The 22,815-nt window shown below is 37.5% G+C and overlaps 1 protein-coding gene across 1 annotated transcript in view; it reads right to left on the bottom strand.

The window, feature by feature from the left end:
• Positions 1-2,138: 2,138 nt before the first annotated feature.
• The window catches only part of SNTB2 (syntrophin beta 2), an 89,263-nt gene continuing 68,586 nt past the window's right edge, over positions 2,139-22,815 (bottom strand). The window contains exons 4-7 of the mRNA XM_079116878.1: positions 18,770-18,912; positions 12,422-12,618; positions 4,843-5,027; positions 2,139-2,305 (exon numbers count right to left, since the gene is read on the bottom strand). Of these exons, the coding sequence (XP_078973004.1) occupies positions 2,213-2,305; positions 4,843-5,027; positions 12,422-12,618; positions 18,770-18,912 (618 nt within the window). The 3' untranslated portion in view covers positions 2,139-2,212. The remainder of the gene's footprint in view (positions 2,306-4,842; positions 5,028-12,421; positions 12,619-18,769; positions 18,913-22,815) is intronic.

Below are 22,815 nucleotides of genomic sequence, written 5' to 3' on the forward strand. Positions count from 1 at the left end.
CTATAACATGAGTGTCCAAGCTCTCATCTGAGCTCATTATTTGTTGACCTTTTGATTCCAGAAATCAGAGGTAGACCTTCAAAACATTTCCTCCATCAATTACATATATAGCTCAGATGCAACCACCTTAGGTTTCTGAATTTTCAAAATAAAAAGCTTTTGGGCTGACCACAGTGGCACATGCCTATAATCCCTGTGACTCCAGAAGCTGAGGCAAGAGGATCTCAAATTCGAGTCAAGTAGCATGGTCCTGTGTCAAAATAAAAAGGGCTAGGATGTAGCTCAGTGGTAGAATGTCCCTGGATGCAATCCCTGGTACCAGGGTATGTGTCTTGGGGGCACTCCTGAAAGATATTCTTGTCTAAATTTTCATTTCCAACTTTAAATGGATCAGATCCATCATTTTTGGAGCTTCAACACTTACTTGAAGCTGGGGGCAGGACAGGCATTTCTCCCCAAGCTCTAATACTGTTCATCTCACAGCTCAGGGTAAGAAGGACTATTTGTATGGGCAGAGGGAGGGCAAAGGGAGGACAGCGGGGTCACAGCATCTGCTAGGATGTCTGCTCTCATATGGCCCACTTATCAGTCAGTATGCATTCAAACAAAATAGCTCAAGTTTTACATGAAAAGTTGTTTTCCTTCCTTTTTCTTCCCATCCCATTTGGAGTGCCACCCTCCTTCACCCTCTGTATTGCTCACATTCCCGTGTGGGGCTCCTGATAAATCTAGAAAATGAGAACTATTCCTAGATCTAGAGCACATCCAAGTCAAAATCTCCTCTTCTTTCAGATTCAGGGACTACGCTGTTCTTGACATTTTATGTAGATATTATACTATTTAAAAATGTTTTCAGAGATATATACCCCCTTCAAAATTAGGGAAAATAAGCTGAGTATGATTCTTCAAGACCACAAAAATCAGCAGTCTTACAGCTACTCTGTCCTAATGATGACACCTGACAATACTCAATAGAACGAAAGTAACTGTGCCATGGTCTCATCACCCTGCCCTCTATAGGATGTGTTATGAAGTCAACAATTTGGCAGTGACTTGTCAATACCACTTTGCTGCCACAGAAGAGGACCAGTGCCAGGGCCAGGATCCTGTATGGGCTCACATAGTCCAAAGCAACTTGACATGATGCTGTGAAAAGAACTGGCTTTGCCAACAAAGCTTACTCTTTAATCAAGATAGTTCTTTTGGATCTATTTTCCTCAAAGATATCTGCCAACCAGAAAAGATGCCATTAAGAAAGCTCGCCTCAAAGACTACTTCATGAAATTAGGATAGATAATACACCCAGTATGGCAGTGATATCCAGTTATTTAAATAGTGACTCATAAAGCTCCACTAACCCTAACCAAAGGCACATGTGGTAAGCGATAAAAGATGGCTTAGCTTAAAATGAGGATTTTCTTTTAAAATAAATCTTATAACGTCCCCTGCTCCTACCAAAAACAAAGTCAGAAAAACCTAAAACAAGCAAAATTTTTCTTCCAAATAAGTGGTATCCAACTTGCTTTTCAGTTTGGTTACCACCAGAAAAGGAATAGAAAGCAAGGCTAATCAAATTTGCAAGTTCTGAGCCCTAAAGTTAGCACTTATGAGTGGGAAAGCTGGTGATAAGGTGGGTAGTGATGGGCAGGTGGGGCAAGAGCCAGCACAGATGAAAGAACCCTTTGGTGATGCAACTCAGAGACTTCCTAAAGTTAAAAGAGTAAGCTAAGGCAGTACACTACAAAACATCCAACATCTGGAATGACCAAGAAGCAATAGCTGCTGCATACTAGCACCTGGGAAGGGATAACCATCCTAACAAGACACCAAGGCTAAGCCTAAAAACAAATTTTACAGGAAAAAACAAAACAAAACAAAATAAAACAGCAGCTCTTGGTTAGTTGATTATGTCCAAAAAAAGAAAAACACAGAGCCACCCTTTTTTAACATGAAAAATAAACCTAATTACTTCTAAACCATATTATAAAATGAAATGACAACAGCTTCATTTTGGAGCTTATTAGAGTCCTTGAATTTCTGACCAAAGTAGGCTCTTCTTTAAACCCAATATGGTTCCGCAGTGATTTGCAGGTCTTTGGGAAGGCACTGTGCTGGAGTAGAGAGAGCAAAGAGCTTTCTTTTTGTGCTTTTTTTTTCTTTTTGGAGGAGAAAATACTTCTTGTGACAGTCAAGGTTCTTTCCTTTTTGCTGCTCATACAAGCAGTCCCATGCGAGTGACTTTGGCCGACAAGAACGTGTGCAACACAAAAACAATCGGCTTTGGACAAGAGTGCAGGTCCACCGTCTATGGAGAAAAGACATTAATTATCATATATATGTACTTTAATAGAAAAATAATAAAATGAACAAATTTAGATGTGATATTCTTCTCATTCTACTCCTCCCTCTTGCTCCCAACACTAGAGATTAAACCCAGGAGTGTTTTGCATTGAATTATATCCCCAGTCCTTTTTAAAGCCCTGTTTTGAGAATAGGTTCTTGCTAAATTGCCAAGGTTAACCTTAAACTTGTGTTCCTCCTGTCTCAGTCTCCTGAGTTGCTAGGATTATAGATGTGCACCACCTCCATGTGATATTCTAGTTTTCAAAAAGAACTTGGAAGGGCTGGGGTATTGCTCAGTGATATCTGGCATGTTCAAGAAATTGGTCCAATTTCCAGCATGTGTGCACACACAACACACACACACAGAATAAAAGGAACTTAAAGAATGTGCCAGAGTAATGGAAACTCTTGGGAACCTAAAATAACAAACAAAAAATGTACTATGAAGAAAGGTTATTTCATGTCATAATTTCTCTTCCCCTAGTACTGGGAATTGAACCAGGGTTGCTCTAGCACTGAGCTATATCCCTAACCCTTTTTATTTTTTATTTTGAGGCAGGGTATTGCTAAATTTCCCCAGACCAGGCTTGAATTTGCAATTATTCTGCTTTAGCCTCCTGAGTAGCTAGAATTATAGGCCTGAACCACCATGTTTACTTTTTTGTTTGTTTGTTTGTTTGTTTTTGAAGTGCTGGGTCTGGGTGCAGTGAAGAATGGCTATAATTCCGGTGACTTGGGAGGCTGAGAAAGGAGGATCACAAGTTCAAAACCAGTCTTAGCAACTTAGTGAGACCTTGTCTCAAAATAAAAAATAAAAAGGGCTGGGGATATGGCTCAATGGTAAAGAGCCTCTGGGTTCAATCCTCAGTGTCCTCTCCCCCTCAAAAAAGTGCTGGGGATCAAACTCATGACTATGCACCTGGTAAGCACATGCTCTTCCACTGATAGTCTTGGTTTCATCATTTAAGATTTCCAGCCATGGGTCCGGGGTTGTGGCTCAGTGGTAGAGCACTTGCCTAGTATGTGTGAAGTACTGGATTTAATTCTCAGCATCACATATAAATAAATAAAGGTACACTGATAACTTAAAAAAAAAAAGATTTCCAGCCATAGTTTTTCATTTGGAAGTAGAACTATATTACCTTTAAGATCTCTTTTAGTTCTAAAATTTCCAGATTCAATGTTTCCAAATTCACAACCTACTGTGACTGTGTCAGGGGACATAGGATTCCATGTATGAGAAGACTTATACTACTAGTTCAATTTTGATAAATATACACAAAGATATTACTTTACTCCTTTATTAAAATTTATAATTTCTGAAGTACATTTGACATATCTTTCTAGTCCCTTTAAGAGGAATCATGACTTCCTGATTTCTTTTAAAGCACAAGGAGATCGAGAAAGATGATAGTTGTGTGGAAAAGTTTCTTTTCTTTTTTTCTATTTTTCTGGGTACTGGGGTTTGAATTCAGGGGCACTCGACCACTGAGCCGCATCCCTGCCCTATTTTGTATTTTATTTACAGAAAGGGTCTCACTGAGTTGCTTAGCACCTTGCTTCAGCTGAGGCTGACTTTGAACTGCAGATCCTCCTGCCTCAGCCTCTTGAGCTGCTGGGATTACAGGTGTGCACCACCACACCCGGCTGAGAAGTTTTTTTTTTCCTGATCAGCAGGCTTCTGTAGCAACTGAGCCACTTTATTATTCAGTTCTTGGGCTGGGGATGTAGCTTAGTGGTAGAGTACTTACCTAGCATGAATGAAGCTCTGGATTTGATCCCAGCACTACACACACAAATAATAAAGATATTACTCAGTTTTTATCCCAAAAAACTGCTAATTACAGTAATGGATAGAATTACTTATTATGATAAAGACCTGTTTCTTAAAATGGTTATTTCTTGTCTTTTTCACATTTAAACAAAACTTTTAAAAAAGAGAAGCATTTTCTTTTTTTGTGTGTGTGTGTGGTGCTGGGGATTGAACCCAGGGCCTTGTGCATGCTAGGCAAGCACTCTACCAACTGAGCTATATCCCCAGCCCAAGAGAAGCGTTTTCTAATGGAAAAAAAAAAAACAACAAAAAGCCAAACCCAGCTGTCTGTAATCTCAGCAACCTGGGAGTCTGAGACAGAAAGATCTCAAGTACAAGACCAGCATCAGCAATTTAGCAAGATCCTATCTCAAAATAAAAAATAAAAAGGGCTGAGGATGTGGTTTAGTGGTTAAGTGTCCCTGGGTTCAAATCCTGGTACCAAAATATAAAAATTCAAACAAACAATAAAATAAAAAATAAAAAGGGTTGGGTTAAAGCACTCTGGGTTAAATCTCTAGTACAAACAAACAAGTAACAAATCCCAAACCTAATGCTATCTTGAAAACTGAAGAAAAATTTCCTGGCTTCAAATGGAAAGTCAGGCCATGGTTTTCTATATAAGAAACACTGAGAAAGAAGAAGAAGATCTATTATAATATACTGTTTTTCATCAACACTCTTACCAATTCTCCCTCAGGACCACCAAAATCCAAATAGAGATTTCTGATGCCATCATCAGCGGACATTTTCAGTCGTTCAAATGGGTAGCGGTATAATATGGTGCTGGTGCCTCCATTTTCCCTGGAGATAGTGAACCCATTTTCATAGTGGACAGTGAATCTTACCTCTTGGCCATTTAATGTACAGCCTGTCAAAGACAAGAAAAAAGAAAAGAAGAAAAATTAGTAGAGTCTCTACTTTAGTTGTCAAGTGGAAAAGGATTCTTCTGTCTTTGAAAAAGGAAAAAGAATCTTTCCTTCTTTCCTTCTGCCCTTCCCTTCTTGGTACTGAGGATTAAACTCAGGGGTGCTTTACCACTGTGCTATATCCCTAGCCCTTTTTAAAATTTGACACAGGGTCTCACTAAGTTGCCCAGGCTGGCTTCAGACTTGTAAACCTGTGATCCTACTGCCTCAGCCTCTACAGTCTCTGGGATTACAGGAGTGCACCACTGCACCTAGTCAAGAATCTTTTCTTGAGAATATATGTTGCCTATCCTAAAACTGCATATCAACTGAATATCAATTAGTCACTTGTACTGGCAAGATTTTATAAACTGTGTAGGTGTGTGTGGTACTGAAGAAGTAAGAGGTGGGTGTTGTGGGGCATGCCTGTAACCCCAGTGATTTGGGGGGCTGAGGCAGGAGGATCACAGGTTCAAGGCCAGCCTCAGCAATTTAGCAAGGCCCTTTCTCAAAATAAAAAGTAAAAAGAGCTACAGATGTATCTTGGTGGTAAAGCATCCCTGGGTTCAATCCCCAGTCCAAAAAAAAAAAAAAAAAAAAAAAGAGGCACAATCCCCATTCTCAACCAGTTCATAAAAACAAAAGCATGTCATGAAATCCCTTACTGTGTAAGAGAGAATGTACAGAATGTGACTAAACACCAAACTAAGTAAGGTCAGTCAAGGAAAGGTTTCCTGGAAGAGATGGGCGCTATAGATAAAACTGGATGGGTAGAGAGGATTAAGAAGGATTCAAGTAAGTGAGAAAGAGAAAAGAGCAAAGGCAGAGATGTCTTTTAGGGGCAATAACATGATTCAGTTGGTATTTGGGAAGGAGATAATGTTCATCAAAGGGAAAGGTTATGCTCAGTTGAAAGTCCTGTTGTCCTTTCAAAGATAAAACTCAAAGGTTACATCTAAATTGACAGGACACAAAAAACTTTGATCATCAAAACTAGCAAATACCTTCTATCAAGACTGCTGAAGTCTGTTTAGAGAAGACTTTGAGAAGAGATTATTAATGCAGGGGCTACAAGTAAGACTCTGAGACTTGGGAATTAGCACAGCTTAAACTGAACTTAAAAACATTTAAGGATCAGAACTGATCTTTGTTTGATCACTTTAACCAGAAAGAATGGCTCTTAAACAAGCAAGTCACCATATAAGTCCAATATATCCTTTTTAAAAAAATATTTTTTAGTTGTAGGTGGACAAAGTTTTATATATGCATGTATGTGTGTATGTACGTGGTGCTAAGAATTGAACCCAATGCCTTCCCAATGCCTTACACTTGCCAGGCAAGTGCTCTACTACTGAGCCACAACCCCAGCCCCACGAGTTCATTATATTCTTCCACTGGATATGCAAAAACATTCAGTGAATCAAGGCAGCTGGTATGTTTAAGAAACTGGAGGAAAGGAGAACAGATAAATATTGAAAGTGTTCTTGGCATTACTCAAAAGTTTTAGACAATGGACTTTGAATGGATGAGGGGTTTGGAGGAAGAGCTGGACAACATTCAAGGCAATCAGGATACAGTCCTATTAAAATCCCTAAAGCTACAGGATAATCAAGAGTACGGAGGACTAAAGAGAAAAGAGGAACAGTTTTAGTCTATAAAACAAAAGTTCAAAGAAAAAAGGATTGCCCAGGACCTTTCATTTCTGGCTGGAGAAAGTGCAGTGTAGGCATGGAGTCAGATCACATGATCACAGCTAGGGAAGGCAATCTGTTAACTCCACAATAAGGTTGTTGTGCAAGAGATTTCATCCATATTCTATTTTGAATTGTTTCCCCTCAGAAAGGAAGGAAAGGAAAGTGTGCATGTGTGTGTTACTTTAAAATATTGTTTATGATTACCTCAACCTTTAAAAGGGGATGTAAAGACTATCTTGTAGGAGTAATGAACCACAAGGAAAGAAGCCTTTGACTCTAACAACTGTGTGTCCCTGGAGGGCAGGCACCCACTATGATGAGACAGGAACCAAAGTCTGAGCTGTTGCAATTGGCTTATTATACTCATCCTGATATCTTAATTCAATCTACCATCCACCCCAACTTATAGGTAACTCAGTAAAAAACTCAAAATACTGATTTTGCTTAATGGGGATACCAGAAATATAAAAAGACAAATAATAGGACAATCACCAGATATCAGATATTAAAGTTTAAAGGAGGAAAAAGACTACTCTTGTTGAGATAATCAAGGGAGGGAGGTAAGCAAAACAGTGCTCAGCAGTAGGTGCTGTGTTCCTTTCGTTGAGTACAATTTGGAGTGAAGCTGGTGGACAGAACTGAAGATAAGGAAAGCAACTTCATTAGCCTGGACATAAAATAAATAGAAAATATATGTCAAGACTAACAGTCCAGGGCTGGGGATGTAGCTCAGTTGGTAGAGTGCTTGCCTTGCATGCACAAGGCCCTGGGTTCAATCCCCAGCACCACACACACACACAAAAAAAACCCAGTCCAATGGAATTGTGAATTATGTCTTTACTAATTTTCACAGCCATTAATTAATTCATTCATATTTCAAATCCCTACTCTCACAGGGCAGAAGGGAAGACAGACTGGTAATCAAAACCAATATGCACTAGTGAAAAAATTTTTTTGTGCTCTGTGTTGGGTAGCACTATGTTAGGTGCTAGGAGACAGAACTGAGTAAAAGAGCTGGCTTCTGTTCAGACAAGCAAGAAAGGAAAGTTAACATGGGCACCATATAATGAAGTAAGAGCTACAAGAGAGATGCACAAAATGCTATGGAAGAGCTGAGAGGGGAAGAGAGTAATGGGAACTAGAAAAGGCTTAAAGATAGGTGCAATTCAGCTATATCTTAAATAATAATGAAAATTATAATAATGGCCATTTTGATAAATGTGTACTGTATTAGTTAATAGATATTTTAACTCATCTAAAAATTAAAATAATAAACTTTGAGGACTTCAAAAACTAACATCTTTAACTCTTTGAGAGTCGGCTCATCGCTATACCTACTTCAATACCTATCAGAAAGCTGGGGTAGGAGGTCAGGAACAAGGTGCTGATCAGGGATGGAGTGAGAAGGTGGAAGAGAAAGGCCTGTGTAGATGAACCACATAGACCCAGGAATCATTCATCTAATATCAATCTTTTCTTTCTCTTCTATTTGTTACTGAAAATTAAACTAGTACATCAACATTTCCTTTTATTGCAACTCAAATTTTTGAAAACCAGAAAATCTAATTATCTACTCTAATCAAACTACCTAATATTCTCTTCACATCTCTGAGTTTTATTTCATGGATTTCAGGTTTCTACAATCCATAGGAAGACTTGAGACCTATTGGTACTTCTTGGGGTCAAAGAGAAAAGTAAAACTGCAGTATATTGAAGTAATTTATGTACATTTTAACTGCACAGATTCCTTATAAATTACTGGCTTTAAGGCATGAAGAAATCCCCAACACCAAAAACAAACAAATAAACAAAAATGTAGAAAGGGATGCAAAAAAAGATATCACAGAACTCGTTCATAAACTATAAAAAGGGCTGGAGAGATAGCTCAGTCGGTAGAGTGCTTGCCTTGCAAGCACAAGGCCCTGGGTTTGATCCCCAGCACCGCAAAAAAAAAAAAAAAAAAAAAGCTATAAAAAATCATTGGTACACAGTCTAAGCATAGAAAAGCATGCCTAAAATTATCATCATGAAGAACAAAATACAATTTATGCTTATATTGACTCTGTGTTATAATCATTCCCTATTCTAGCATTCTCAGAAGGATCCCATCTATGATATATGCAGTAACTGCAGGTACATTTGAATGGTTTGCTTCGTGGTTCACTCTGAATTCCCTTAAGTTTGTTGTTCTTTTCTTTTCTTTTCTGGTTGTAGATGAACAAAATAACTTTATTTATTTATTTTTATGAGGTGCTGAGGATGGAACCCAGTGCCTCATGCGTGTGAGGCAAGCGCTCTACTTCTGAGCTACAACCCCAGTCTCTATTGTTCTCTTTCAAGCTGGGAAAATCTTACACTTAGGAGATATCTCCACTTTGCCACGTGTTCTTTCCGTGTTGATAACAATGTTTGAACTCTTTACCACCTGTAGGGAAAGCCACTTCTGACCTCCCATAAGATTCTCTCACATCTGTCCTGTGGTTGGGGTAGACCTTCTGGCAGAAGGGAAGGGCATTTAGCAAGAGGATTCAGAGTCAAATTATGAAGTTGCTTTATTAGCATTAGCATTTCTGACTGCTTGAGAGTCTATTGAATCTCTGGGAAATTTCTTCATTTTCAGATATCAGAAAAGACTCCTACATCAAGGTTGGGTTAAATTTTTGCAATGGGTCCATTGGGAGGTGAGCTGAACGCTCAAAAAATTGCTCTGACACAGTGGCTCAGGAGATTGAGTCAGGAGGATCTCAAGTTCAAAGCCAGCCTCAGCAATGATGAGTACTAAGCAACTCAGTGAGAGCCTGTCTCTAAATAAAATACAAAATAGGACTGGTTGAGTGACCCTGAGTTCAATCCCTGGTACCACCAAAAAAAAAAAAAAAAAAAAAAAAAAAAATTGCTCCAAGGTTGCCTGTGGGGAAAAAAAAACTGTAGCCCCGAAAGAGACTGAACTCTCAAACTTCAGCAAATGGTGAAATAAGTCAATCAAGACCAATCATTTTAAAAAGGTCTGCAATGAGCATTTCCCAGAGGCATAAATAAGCTATACTTCAAAAATCTGACTTCACCTTGAAAACTTAAGTTATTAAACTAGTTTTCCAAATAATGGTTTTATTGAGATACAATTCACATATCATACAACCAATTCATCATTTGAAGCGTACAACTCAACAAATTTTTGTCTATCCAGAGTTGTAAGTATTCATTTACTTTTTATTTTTAAAAATTGTTTTTAGTTGTAGATGGACATAATACCTTTATTTTATTTATTTATTTTTATGTGGTGCTGAGGATTGAACCCAGTAACTCACACATGCCAGAGAGGCGCTCTACCGCTGAGCCATAACTCTAGCCCTTCATTTATTTATTTATTTATTTATTTATTTTTTTGCGGTACTGGGGATTGAACCCAGGGCCTTGTGTTTGCAAGGCAAGCACTCTACCAGCTGAGCTATCTCCCCAGCCCCCTTCATTTATTTTTAATTAACAAAGAAAACATATCGGTTTTCTTTTTGGTACTTGGAATTGAACCCAGGAGCACTTTACCACTGAACTACATCCCCAGTCTTTTTATTTTTATTTTTAAAATTTTGAGATACTGTCTTGTTAAATTGCTGAGCATGGCCTCATACTTGTGATCTTCAGCAAGTTGTGATCCCAAGTTGCTGAGATAAAAGGCCTGTGCCACTGTCTGGCCATATTGGTTTTCATCTAAAATCTATAGCAGTGGTTCCCAATCCTAGTTGGACGTTAAAATAATCTGTGAGACTTTTAATGCCCTAGCCAAGTGAATAAGACTCTATGCTATGGAGACAGACCTTGGCCACTGACATTAAAAAGCTCTCTAGGCATTTCTATGGTACAATCAAGGATGGGGAATGCTGATACATGGCATGAACACTTGGTGTTAGTAACAATTGCTGATTATTATGCTAATCTTTTTTCTTCTTCCTGGTATTAGGGACTAAATCCAGAGCCCTCTACCACTGGATTATATCTTTAGCTCTTTTTATTTTTTATTTTGAGACAGTGTCTTGCTAAGTTGCCAAGGTTGGCCTCCAACTTGACATTCTCCTCTCTCCCACTTCCCAGTTGCTGGGATTATAGGTGTGTGCCTACTGTTCCCCAGTTCTTATTTATTTTTACTTTTCTTATTATAAAGCAAACACTTGGTAAATATTAAAAAGGCAGTAAATACTTGCTGATCTAAAGACGTAAGAAAGACTGACACTGTCCATTAGTTATCTAATATGGTCATAAAAACACATCATCATGAGAGGGAAATGCATGGGCCGAAGTACTGGGCTTAGGGTCAGAAAAGACCCCAGTTCAAGCTCCAGTCACATTGACCCTAGTTTCTGTTAAATAAAAAACAATCTGGGACATCTATATGTATGCATACTGTAATTGTAGTATATATGAAACAATACCCCAAATTCAGAGCCTGATAAACACTGGCCACAAGAGGGCACTTTTATAATGGAAAGTGACATCAACTTTATTTTCTTTTAAGTGCTTAATTTGAGTAAGTATTGAGCACATATTTTTAACCCTTTGAAGAGAAATTCCTATTCCAAATTCTTTATTATTATTAGCATTGACAGTACTGGAGATTGAATATAGGGGAACTCTACCACGGAGTCCTTTTTGTTTAACTATTTTGGTACTGGGGATTGAATCCAGAGGAACTTTATCACTGAGTGACAACCCTAGCTCTATTTATTTAATTTCATTTTTGTACTGGGTAATGAACCCAGGGGCACTTAACCACCAAGCCACAACCCCTGCCCTTTATTTTAAGTTTTGAGACAGGGTCTTGCTAAGTTGCCTAGGGCTTCGTGAAATTGCTGAAGCTGCATTTGAACGAGTGATCCTCCTGCCCCAGCCTCCCTAGCTGCTGGGATTACAGGTGCGCATCACTGTGCCCAGTTTTTATTTTTTATTTTGAGACAAGGTCTTGCTTAGTTGCTTAGGACCTTGCTAAATTGCTGAGGTTGGCCTCAAACTTGCAATCCTCCTGTCTTGGCCTACTGAGTAACTGGGATTATAAGCATGTGCCACTATTCCTGGACAAATACTTTACTTTTTTCTGTAGTCATGAGTTTGCCAGATACCCATACTTAAGAGTGTTTATTGATAACTCAGATTCCAAACTTCTTAACTAGAGATTCAATGCATTTAATACTTAGTGAGTCCTTAAACTACTAAATATAGATGAACATGATAGGCAAGAAAAATGCCATATTGAACTTAGGGTGTTATGAATGTGCTTAGAGCCATGTGCCAGGCCTAGGAAAACCGCTTGTGATACACAGACACCAGGTTTCTTTCCATCATCGCCATTTTTAACTGCCACATTTTAGCACATTTTATAGTCTGGCACAAATGACAATGGTTGTACTTTAAAATGAAGCTTAACAGTTCCATTTAGTTACTATTGGAAATGAACTATCAGTATCCTGCTGGGTGTAGTAGTGCACACATGTAATCCCAGTGACTTGGGAGGCTTGAGGCAGGAGAATTTAAATTGACAGGTCAGCCTCCACAACTTAGTGAGGATCTGTCACACACACACACACACACACAAAAAATACTGGGGATATAGTCAATGGTAGAGCACCCTCAGTTCAATACTGGTACCAAGAAAAAAAAGTCAGCATCTCTACCTAGAGAGATTTCCTTGATCAGTTCAGCAGCAGCATGGCAACCCTGAACCAGTATCCTGGTCCAGGTTGATAGATCCCGATGTGTCTCCACTCTGAAGAGATGCATCTCAACGCCCTGCCGAGAGCCTGTCCTGGTGGCAAATGTAAGATCAGATCCCAGGGAAGGTGATCGACATCCAGTGCCAGAATGAACCAACCTAGGACCAAAACAGAGCATTACAGAATGAATGTCAGGAATTGATGCTCATTGATAAGCAGAAACTTTTAAAAGCCACCAGCAGTTTTTGGATAAGTACATTTCAAAGCAAGATAGTAGATACTATTTCTGTTTTCTCATAGAATGACCCCTAGTGATTGACATCTGAAAACAAGATACTGTCTTCATAAAGAAAATACCCATAGAGCTGGGTGCAGTGGCACATGCCTGTAATCCTAGCAACTTGGTAGCCTAAGGCAGGAGGATTACAAGTTTAAGGTCAGTCTCCATAATTTAGCAAGGCAAGGCCGTAGCAACTTAGTGAGACGCTGTTTTAAAATAAAAAATAAAAAGTTCTGGAGATGTGGCTCAGTGGTAAAGCACCCTGACTTCAATTCCCAATACCCACCCCAAAAGAAAGAAAAAAGGGAAATCCTGTGAAGTCTCTCACATGAGTCTCTCACATGGATGAACCTCAAGGACATTATGTTAAATGAAATGCGTAAAGACAAATATCACACCATTTTATTTATAGAAGGTATCCGATCCAGAGTAGTTCCAGAATTGTTTTTTTTTTTTTTTTTTTGGTTATTGTTGTTGTTGCTCGGGATTGAACCCAGGGCCTTATGCATGCAAGGCAAGCACTCTATCAACTGAGCTATATCCCCAGCCCTGTCCAATTGTTTTTGAAAGCTAGAATTTTATCACTGTTTTCATGTCAGCCTCATTTTGGTCATTTTAGAAAAAGTATCTGATAAATACCCAAGCTCTTCCAATTAAAAAATAGTCATCCATAAGGAAAACATCAAGTTCAGTTCACTTCTCGAGCTTTTCCTTAAGACAACAGTAGATCATACTTCAGTGTGAGTCAGAAGTGTTCTCTGGGGGCTGGGTGTGGGTGACAGGGGTATTCTACCATGTTCAGTTTGATTGCTAATCTCAAGTTAGACATTATAAAATAGTCTAGAATAATTTTTTCCTACAGATTTGATTATGAAATATTTTGGACAGGGAATCTAATTCAAACCAGCTGCTGGACTCTTGTTAAGCAGAAGTTGGTTAGATACATTGCCAAAAGTCCCCTCTTATGGGGAGGCCAGATGAGCTCATGTAAAGGCATTTTAGCAGCCTTTGCTCCATTAGCACAACACTAACCCAATTTTCTATACTGTAAAATAGTCACTCTTTGAGCACTTTTTCTCTTCCAAAGAAAGCTTACAGGAAAATATTACAAAATCCACAGCACTTATGAAATCAATGTTTTTCTACTTGCATCATGTATCTGGCTTTAACCTCTTCAATATTTAATTAAAAAAAAAAAAGTTTCTGCCAGGCATGGTGGTGCATGCTTGTAATTCCAATGACTCAGGAGGCTGAGGCAGGAGGCTCACAAGTTCAAAGCCAGTCTCAGCAACTTAGTAAGGCCCTGTCTCAAAATAAAAAATAAAAAGGGCTAGGAATGTAGCTCAGTGTTTCAATTCCTAGTTTAAAAAAAAAAAAATCTAGTTTTAATGTCAAGAAATGTATAAAATGAAAATGCTCTTTATTTCTCACTTTATGTTTTAATTCCTCAATGGCCTGAAATGTAGCTATTAACACACACACACACACACACACACACACACACACACACACACACCTCTCTAATCCAAGTATGCAATCTGATATAAACTGTAACTCATGTTAATTTACATCACTGTAAAAATGTTATCATATTTTGAACTACAATTAATTTTTTTGTGTGTGTGGCAAATACTCCTACCATTGAACTATATCCTCAGTCCCAAACTACAATTAATTCTTTTTTTTTTTTTTTTTTTTTTTTTTGCAGTGCTGGGGATCGAACCCAGGGCCTTGTGCTTGCAATGCAAGCACTCTACCGACTGAGCTATCTCCCCAGCCCCCAAACTACAATTAATTCTTATCAGGGATTATTTAGTTTGGTGCATGGCCAAGAGCCTTAATTTCTTTTCCTTCCCGGTATGTTTATGCTCTTTTCCCTATTTGCTTGTAAGAACATGTTACAGAGTATCGGAAATAGAAATATAGAAAACGAACATTCAGCCTTCTCTCTTTTTTTCGGTGGTACTTGGGATTGAACCCAGGGGTACTTTACCACTGAGTCATATTCCCAGTCCTAACTTTTTAAGTTTTTGAGACAGTCTTGCTACATTACCCAGGCTAGCTTAGAATTTGTGACCCTCCTGCCTCAGTAACCTGAACAGCTGGGATTACAAGTATAGACCCCCATACCTGGTCTATTAAAATTTTTATTGAATACTAAAAATCATTATTACACAGCTAACACTTGAGCAGTTACAATGTATCAGGTACCACTCATTTAACATCCATATCTACCCTTTATTGAGGGTCCACTTAACAAATGAAAAATCTGTAGTACAGAAGGTTCAGGGCTGGGAAGATAGCTCAGCTGGTAGAGTGCTTGCCTTGCAAACACAAGGCCCTGAGTTCGATCCCCAGTTACCGCAGGAAAAAAAAAAAAAAAAAAAAAAAAAAAAGGTTCAGTAAAGGGCTCCCAATTACCTAATATTGGTGGTAGAATAGGAATTAGTATTCAGTCTTATTGTAGGTTGGTTTCAGTTCCTTTCATTAAATCTTTTTTTGGGGAATTTAATTGTTAATATCTTTATTGAGAATAATTCACACATCATTTATGTTCAATGGTCTTTAGTGTATTCAGGGTTGTACAACCAGCACCACATTCTGATTTAGCAGATTTTCATCATCCCAAAATTAAATCCTATGCATATTACCTCCTTAATTCTAGTAACAACTAATGAACTGTCTTCATAGATTTGCATATTCTGGATATTTCATATAAATGAAATGATATACTATGTGGTGCTTTATATTTTCAAGGTTCATCATGTTGTAGCATCTATCGGAACTTTTTTTATCACTAAATAATATTCTGTTATATGGGTATATCATTTTTTTCCACATTTTGTTTATCCAACAAAATTTTTGGATAAACAACCACTTATCAGTTGACAGACACTGGAGTGTTTCCATTTTGGGGTTATTATGAATAATACTGCTATGAATATTTGTGTATAATTTTCTGTGTGGACACAAGTTTCCATTTCTCTTGGGTATATAATGTAAGAGTGGAATTACTGGGTCGTGGTGACTCTATGTTTATTTAGCCTTTTTAAGAACTGCCAGACTATTTTCCACAGAGACTGTACCATTTTACATTCCCACCAACAGTGTACGAAGATTCCATTTTCTTCACATATTCACCTAAACTTAATATTATTATCTTTTTAATTATAGACATCTTAGAGGAAATGATAATTCACTAGTTTTGATTTGCATTTCCTTGATAGCTAATCATGTTGAGCATTTTTTCCTGTGTTTATTGGTAATTGGCATATCTTTTCAGACAAAAGTGTATTCTTTTTTTTTTTTTTGGTATGTGTATGACACAGGATCTTGCCATTACCCAGGCTAGTCTCAAACTCATGGACTCTAATGACCCTCTAAAATAGCTGGGACTATAGGCGAACACTACCATACCTGGCTTTTCCCACTTTTTAAAAATTGTGGCACTAGGGATGGAACACAAGGCCTCACATATGTCAAGCAAGTGTTCTACTACCTAGCTACATTCCCATCCCTATACTCACTTTTCATTGGGTAATTTATCTTTTTATTATTGAGTTGTAAGGGTTGCTTATATGTTCTATATACAAGCTCTGATCAGAAACATAATCTTCAAATATTTACTCCCATTCTGTGAGTTGTATTTTCATCTTTTTTCATGGCAACAGTTGAAAAACAAAGGTTAGGTAGGCTCAGGGGCACATGCCTGTAATCCCAGCACCTCAGGAGAACAAGCCAGGAGGAAGTTTGAGACTAGCCTCAGAAACAGCAAGGGCCTAAGCAACTTAGAGAGACCCTATTTGAAAATAAAAAATAAAAAGGGCTGGAGATATAGCTCAGTGATAAAGAGACCCTGGGTTCATGCCCCAAAATAAAAAACAAACAAACAAAAAGTTGAAGAAGAAAAGTTAAGCCTAATTTATTTTTTTCCCCTTGCGACTTGTGCTTTTGGTATTATACCTAAGAAGGCTCTACCTAATCCAAGGTCATGAAGATCTACTTCTATATTTTCTTCTATGAGCTTTATAGTGTTAGCTCTTAAATTTTGTCTATATCATTTCCCTAGATGCAATTTAATACCATACTGACAGTATAAACACAAGCACCCCATTTCCTTCTTTAGTACCAAAGTGCTGAGGTGATCTATACCCTGTCCAGCCTATGGCCAGAAATTATTTATTTGTGGAATTGTAGTTTCTAACTCATCTACAGGATGTGGGAAATTTCTGCTTCATCCTTCCAGGGATGCAGACTTTGAGGCAGGAGGATCACAAGTACAAGGCCAGTCTCAGAAATGTAGTATGGCCTTAAGCAACTTAGTGAGACCCTGTCTCAAAATGAAATATAAAAAGGGTGAGGCTGTAGCTCAGCGGTAAGGCACTACTGAGTTCAATCCCCTTTCACCACCCTCCCATCAAAAAAATAAAAAAATAAAAGAAAGGCTGGTGATGAAACTCAGTGGTAGAGCACTTTCCTAGCATGTGTGCAAGGCCCCAAGTACCATAAAAAAGGAAAAAAAGATGTTAAAGCCTAAAGCTACCCTCTTTGTTTTATCAGAACTAGAGTGTAAGATTCTTCCACAAAATTTAAACTTAAGACATCTCCAGAGTCATATTTACAAGTTCTAAATCTTTGGAAAATATGAACTTAATTGCTCTAATTATAACTACTGAAACATATCCACATATTTTTGTAGGATTCCTGTCATGTTCCCAATGTACTGTGAAAAAGTAACTACAATTTAAGTATAAGAACTTAAATAAGATTTATTGGTAGCCTATTATATGCAAAGCATCATAGGAAGTCCTAAAATGACTAAGTAATAGTTCCTGACTTCAATGAGATTATAACTTAGTTTGTATAAATAAACTGCAAAGAAACTGATAGTTAAATTCAGTCTTCTGCAGGTCTCTTTTGCCCTAAAGGCATTAAGGAGAGCATGCCTCTAATTCTGAGGCTCAAAAGATCCTTAATCTTTATTTTGTGATCTAGGAGTTCCAGCTAAATTATAGAGATACTTCTGGAAAGTTACATGAAAATTACATTTTCATAAAAAGAACAATACATGTTAAAAGAACTTGGCAAGTTGAAGGAGACTCTATATATAAAGTCCAAGTCTTGTAATGCAAATCTTTATCTCTACTCAAAGCAGGAAATACTTTGTTCCCTATGGATATACCAGACAGTTCCATCATTTTGCTCTTTCACTATCACTTTTCTGTGGAGCTCTTTGGTAATGTGTGGTTTTTGAGTTATTTCAACACCTGGTTCTTTTTTTTTTTCTTCTTTTCGTGGCCATGCTGGGATTGAGCCCTGGGTCTCACCACGCACACTAAGCAAGCACTTTACCACGGAGCTACATTCGGAGCCTAATACTTGATCCTTTTTTAAGTCCAAGTAAAAGTGAATTTGAATATGCTTTCTAGTTTTACAGTTATATACTTTAAGACATCCTGGCCCCCCAAATCTAAATTTCTGTATTCTAATTCTCTTCCAACTCCCCACATATGGCATGCTGAAAACATTCTGTTACTTTAGGTCAAAACAATGTTTGATGGAATCAAAATGATATGTTTCTTATATTAGGAAGAGAAGTGAAAATATTTTGGTTAAATTGTGTGGTTTATTCATGGTACCACATTTAGTTTTAAATGATTTCATCACCCAGTCAAAAGGCTTCTACAATATCAGTGGTTTTCTACTCACAGTCAATAAAATAAAGAAAAAACCCTATTATCTCTATGACTAAGCAAATCTTGAAGGGAGTGGTTAGGAAGTTGCTTCAACAATTTAAAAGGGGCAAAGAAAAATACTAGTGACAGGAATAATTTATTCAGAGCTAGGAGCTGTAAAACAATAAATAGGTTATAAAATTTTTTGTCTACATCAACTATCTCAGCTACTTAAATGTTATCTTATGCACCTAAGATAACAGAACTCACATTAAAATTTGTTAGTAGATTTAGATTCTTTTTTTCTTTCTTTCTTTCTTTCTTTTTTTTTTTTTTTTTTGTCTTTAATCTTACCTTGTAGCAACAAGAGGGTAGCTATGGCACGGTGATGCCCAGGCATCTCTTGTCCATGGCATACAATCATAAAGCAGCAAGTCTTTCTCGGTCACAGCCATGAGGACAGGTCTCCATTGTTGTCTCCCACCATCTAGTTTTGCCTGTTACAATGGTGAAATCTAGAATCAGAGCTAATAATATATCTCTGTAAAAATTTCTTCAGTGGTGTATTAACATAGTGGGTCTCCATTTTGTTTCCCTCTCCTAACCAGACTTGAGATACAGAAAACATCCCCATCAGGTTCCTTCCCACTGGTAGGGATTCTTCACTGTGAGGTGTAAGGTGGTGTGTCTATTTGAAAAAGCTCCCCCCAGCAAGTTACGATCTAGTGATATGACATAGTTTCCTCCGTTCCATAGTGAGTGAGTATTACTTATAATTAAATACATAGTAATGTGTTCAAAATGATAAAAGTTTCAGTGTATCTGATGTATGAATAACATCTAAGTAAAAGACAGAAACTACTGCTACCTATTTCAACTATTAGCGAAGAAAATCTTCCTTTGAAGTAAGTCTTTATACCTTTATTTTATTTTTTATGTTATGCTGAGGATTGAACCCAGTGCCCTGTATATGCTAGGCAAGTGCTTTACCACTGAGCCACAATCCCAATTCCAGTCTATATAATCTAAATAGCAACATTTTTCAAATGCTTTTGATCAAAACATGCAGTAAGAAATAAATTTTACATTTCAATACAATCTACACACACAACACAAGTAAATGTTCTATTTTCCAATATATTTTGGAATATATTCTGAGATAACATTATTTTGTACAATGAACTCTGATAATTTCTATTTTATTTTTTAAAAAATACTGATTATGGGTGGATATAGCTCAGTTGTTAGAGTGCTTGGGTTTAATCCCCAGCACTGCAAAAAAAAAAAAAAAAAATACTGATCATATACATATATAAAAACAGCAGTGAATCCCACCATTGTGTACATCCACAAAAATGGGGTCGTAATTAGAATCATGTTTCATGTTTGTATAATTATATCAAAACAGAGTCTACTGTCATGTGTAACTAAAAAGAACCAATAAAAAAATACTGATCGTGCTCTACTATATTGTATTTTGGAAAACACAGATGTAAGAGTTCTTTTATTTTAGGAAATGTATTTTTCAGCTTCGAATGTACCACCACTTCATTTATCTGTATAAAGCTCTGTTATCTATGTAAGGGTTTAAAAATGTAAGAAAAAGTTGGGTATGATGACACATGCATGTAATCCCAGGGATTTGGGAAATAGAAGCAGGAGGATCATAAGTTCAAGGCCAACCTTAGGAGGACCTTCTCAAAACAAAAAATAAAAGGGGCTGGAATGTAGCTCAGTGGAGAACACCCCTGGGTTCAATCCCCAGTACTGCGAGGGGTCAGGGGGAGTAGGAAAACAAGTGTGTATGCATATTATCAAGGATCCATTGGAAAAAAAAAAAAAAAAAAAAAAGCAAAAGATTATCTTCAAGAAAAGCCCTATTAGCTGGGCATAGTGGTATATGCCTGTAATCCCAGCGACTTGGGAGGCTGAGACAGGAGGATCATTAAGTTCGATGTCAGCCTCAGAAATTTAGCGAGACCCTAAACAACTTAGCAACACCCTGTGTCTCAAAATAAAAAATAAAAAGGGCTGGGGATGCAGCCCACTGGTAAAGTACCCTGGATTCAATCCTCAGTAGCATCCCCCACTCCAAAAAGAAGAAAAGTCCTGTCATCATCAAAACTTTTGGCCCTCCTCAGATGAGACCTTTGATCAGGGACTGCTTAAATAAACTGTATTTAACACTGATTCTTTAGCTCACCATCACTGCCTGTTTCAAGGAGATGTCAAGTTGATGAATCACTTGTCTCTTAAAGAGTTAACTTCAGAGCCACTTTTCATTTTTTTTTTTTTTCTTGATTTCTGAAGGTAATCTGGACATGGCAGAACATCTTAAGGATACATTTATAATCCTCAAGTGGCCTGAGTGGTTTTGGTCCTGTGGTTTTGTTTTGGTTCTGAGTATTGAACACAGGGGTAGCTTTACCACTGAGCTACATTCCCATTCTCCCCGCCTGGCCCCCTGTACTAGGAATTGAACCTAGGGGTGCTTAACCAGTGAGCAATATCCCCAGTCCTTTTTATGTATTTTTTTAGAGAATGGATCTCAACTGAGTTGCTTAGGGCCTGGCTAAGATGCTGACGCTTGCTTTGAACTCATGATCCTCCTGCCTCAGCCTCCCAAGTTGCTAAAAGTATGTGCCACCATGCCACTTTTTATTTTTATTTATTTTATTTTATTTTATTTTATTTTATTTTTTGGGTGCTGGGGATCGAACCCAGGGGCCTTGTACTTGCAAGGCAAGCACTGTACCGACCGAGCTATCTCCTCAGCACCTTATTTTTTATTTTGAGACAGGAACTCACTAAACAGCTGAATCTGGCCTGGATCTTGTGATCCTCCTGCCTCAGTCTCCCGAGTTGCTAGGATTACAGGTGTGCACCACCCTGCCAAGCTGGTTCTGTGTTATAATATCTACCACTGGGTCTCTCTTCTCCTACCAGAGCCAGGAGTTAAATCCAGGAGCGGGAAATAAATTCTTGCCAGTGAAGAGACTCATGTTATACTACATACTGAACATAACAAAAAACATGACCTGACTCTGAAAGTCAAGCAAAATATTGTAGAAATAATTATTCTTATCAGTGAATCTTAATTTTCTAAGCCTCTTTAGTAGTCTATCAGTAACTCCACAATGTCTGGAGGCTGAATATCAACTTGGTTGGTTCTCTTAGATTCTTACTTTTTTTTTTTTTTTCGTACCAGGGATTGAGCCCAGGGTACTCATTGAGCTCACTGAGCCACATCCCCAACTCTTTTTTATATTTTATTTAGAGACAGGGTCTTGTTGAATTGCTGAGGCTGGCTTTGAACTTGTGATTCTACTGCCTTAGCCTCCCAATCTCCTGGGATTACAAGTATGCGCTACCATGCCCAGCAGATGCTTACAATTTTTTACACTGGAACATAACATAGACACCCCAAATGGATCTCTATGTTATGTTCACTACTAAATCTTGTTCCCTTCAATAGGGAAAATAATGTAAAATTTGTCTTCCTAAGAGGAAGATAATAATAATCTGATTTTTTCTCTTTCCACAGTTTTTTTATTAGAAATAATCTGATTTTTAAAACACTCTTCCCTAAGTTACAAGAGACATTTTGAAGGGTAGACCATAATATATGTATTTGGAAAATCTAAATCAAATGTATTTTTTCCCCAAAAAAGGTATTTTGAGATTTAAAGGATAAATGCTAATATCAAATTTAACTAACAATCTTTTAAAAAAATTTGTATCCCTTAGATCTTTTAAGTCCTTAGATAATAGATAATAACTTTTCCCTCTTCTATTCACCACTGGAGAAAAATGAAATCTCAATTTTAGTCATTCTGTTCATCTATGTGCCTTAACTTTTAAGGATACTGTTTGCTTTCAGTGGAGTCAAAAATGCTTCCTGCTATTTATGGTATGTGTTTTGGATTGTGGTATCAGCATAAGCAGCCTTGGGGCTCCATTACTGAGTTTTTGGCTAGAGTAAAAAGGGATACTAATGTTAGGGTTTCAATTTGTTTGTGTTTCAACACCCACACATACATATACCTGGCCAAACAACAATCTTTTCCAAATTTTATTTTCTAATAAACAGAGATGGATAGCACTAAAGGAAAAAAAAAAAAAAAGAAAAAAGAAAAAAAAAAAGAAACCCCAAAAAACTATTAGCTACTACTCATTCTTTAAATTCCTCAATCCTTAAATGGTTTTAAAAATATTTTTCAGTTATAGATAGACTCAATACCTTTATTTTATTTATTTAATTTTATGTGGTGCTGAGGATTGAACCCAGTGCCTCACACATGCTAGGAGGGGTTCTACTGCTGAGCCACGACCCCAGCCCTAAATGATCTTTTTTTTTTTTTTCTGAAAGATGATGTACTTCTGTTCTTTATTACAGTAGA

The sequence above is a fragment of the Sciurus vulgaris genome (genome assembly GCF_902686455.1).
Source record: "Sciurus vulgaris genome assembly, chromosome: 17".
Lineage (NCBI taxonomy): Eukaryota > Metazoa > Chordata > Mammalia > Rodentia > Sciuridae > Sciurus > Sciurus vulgaris.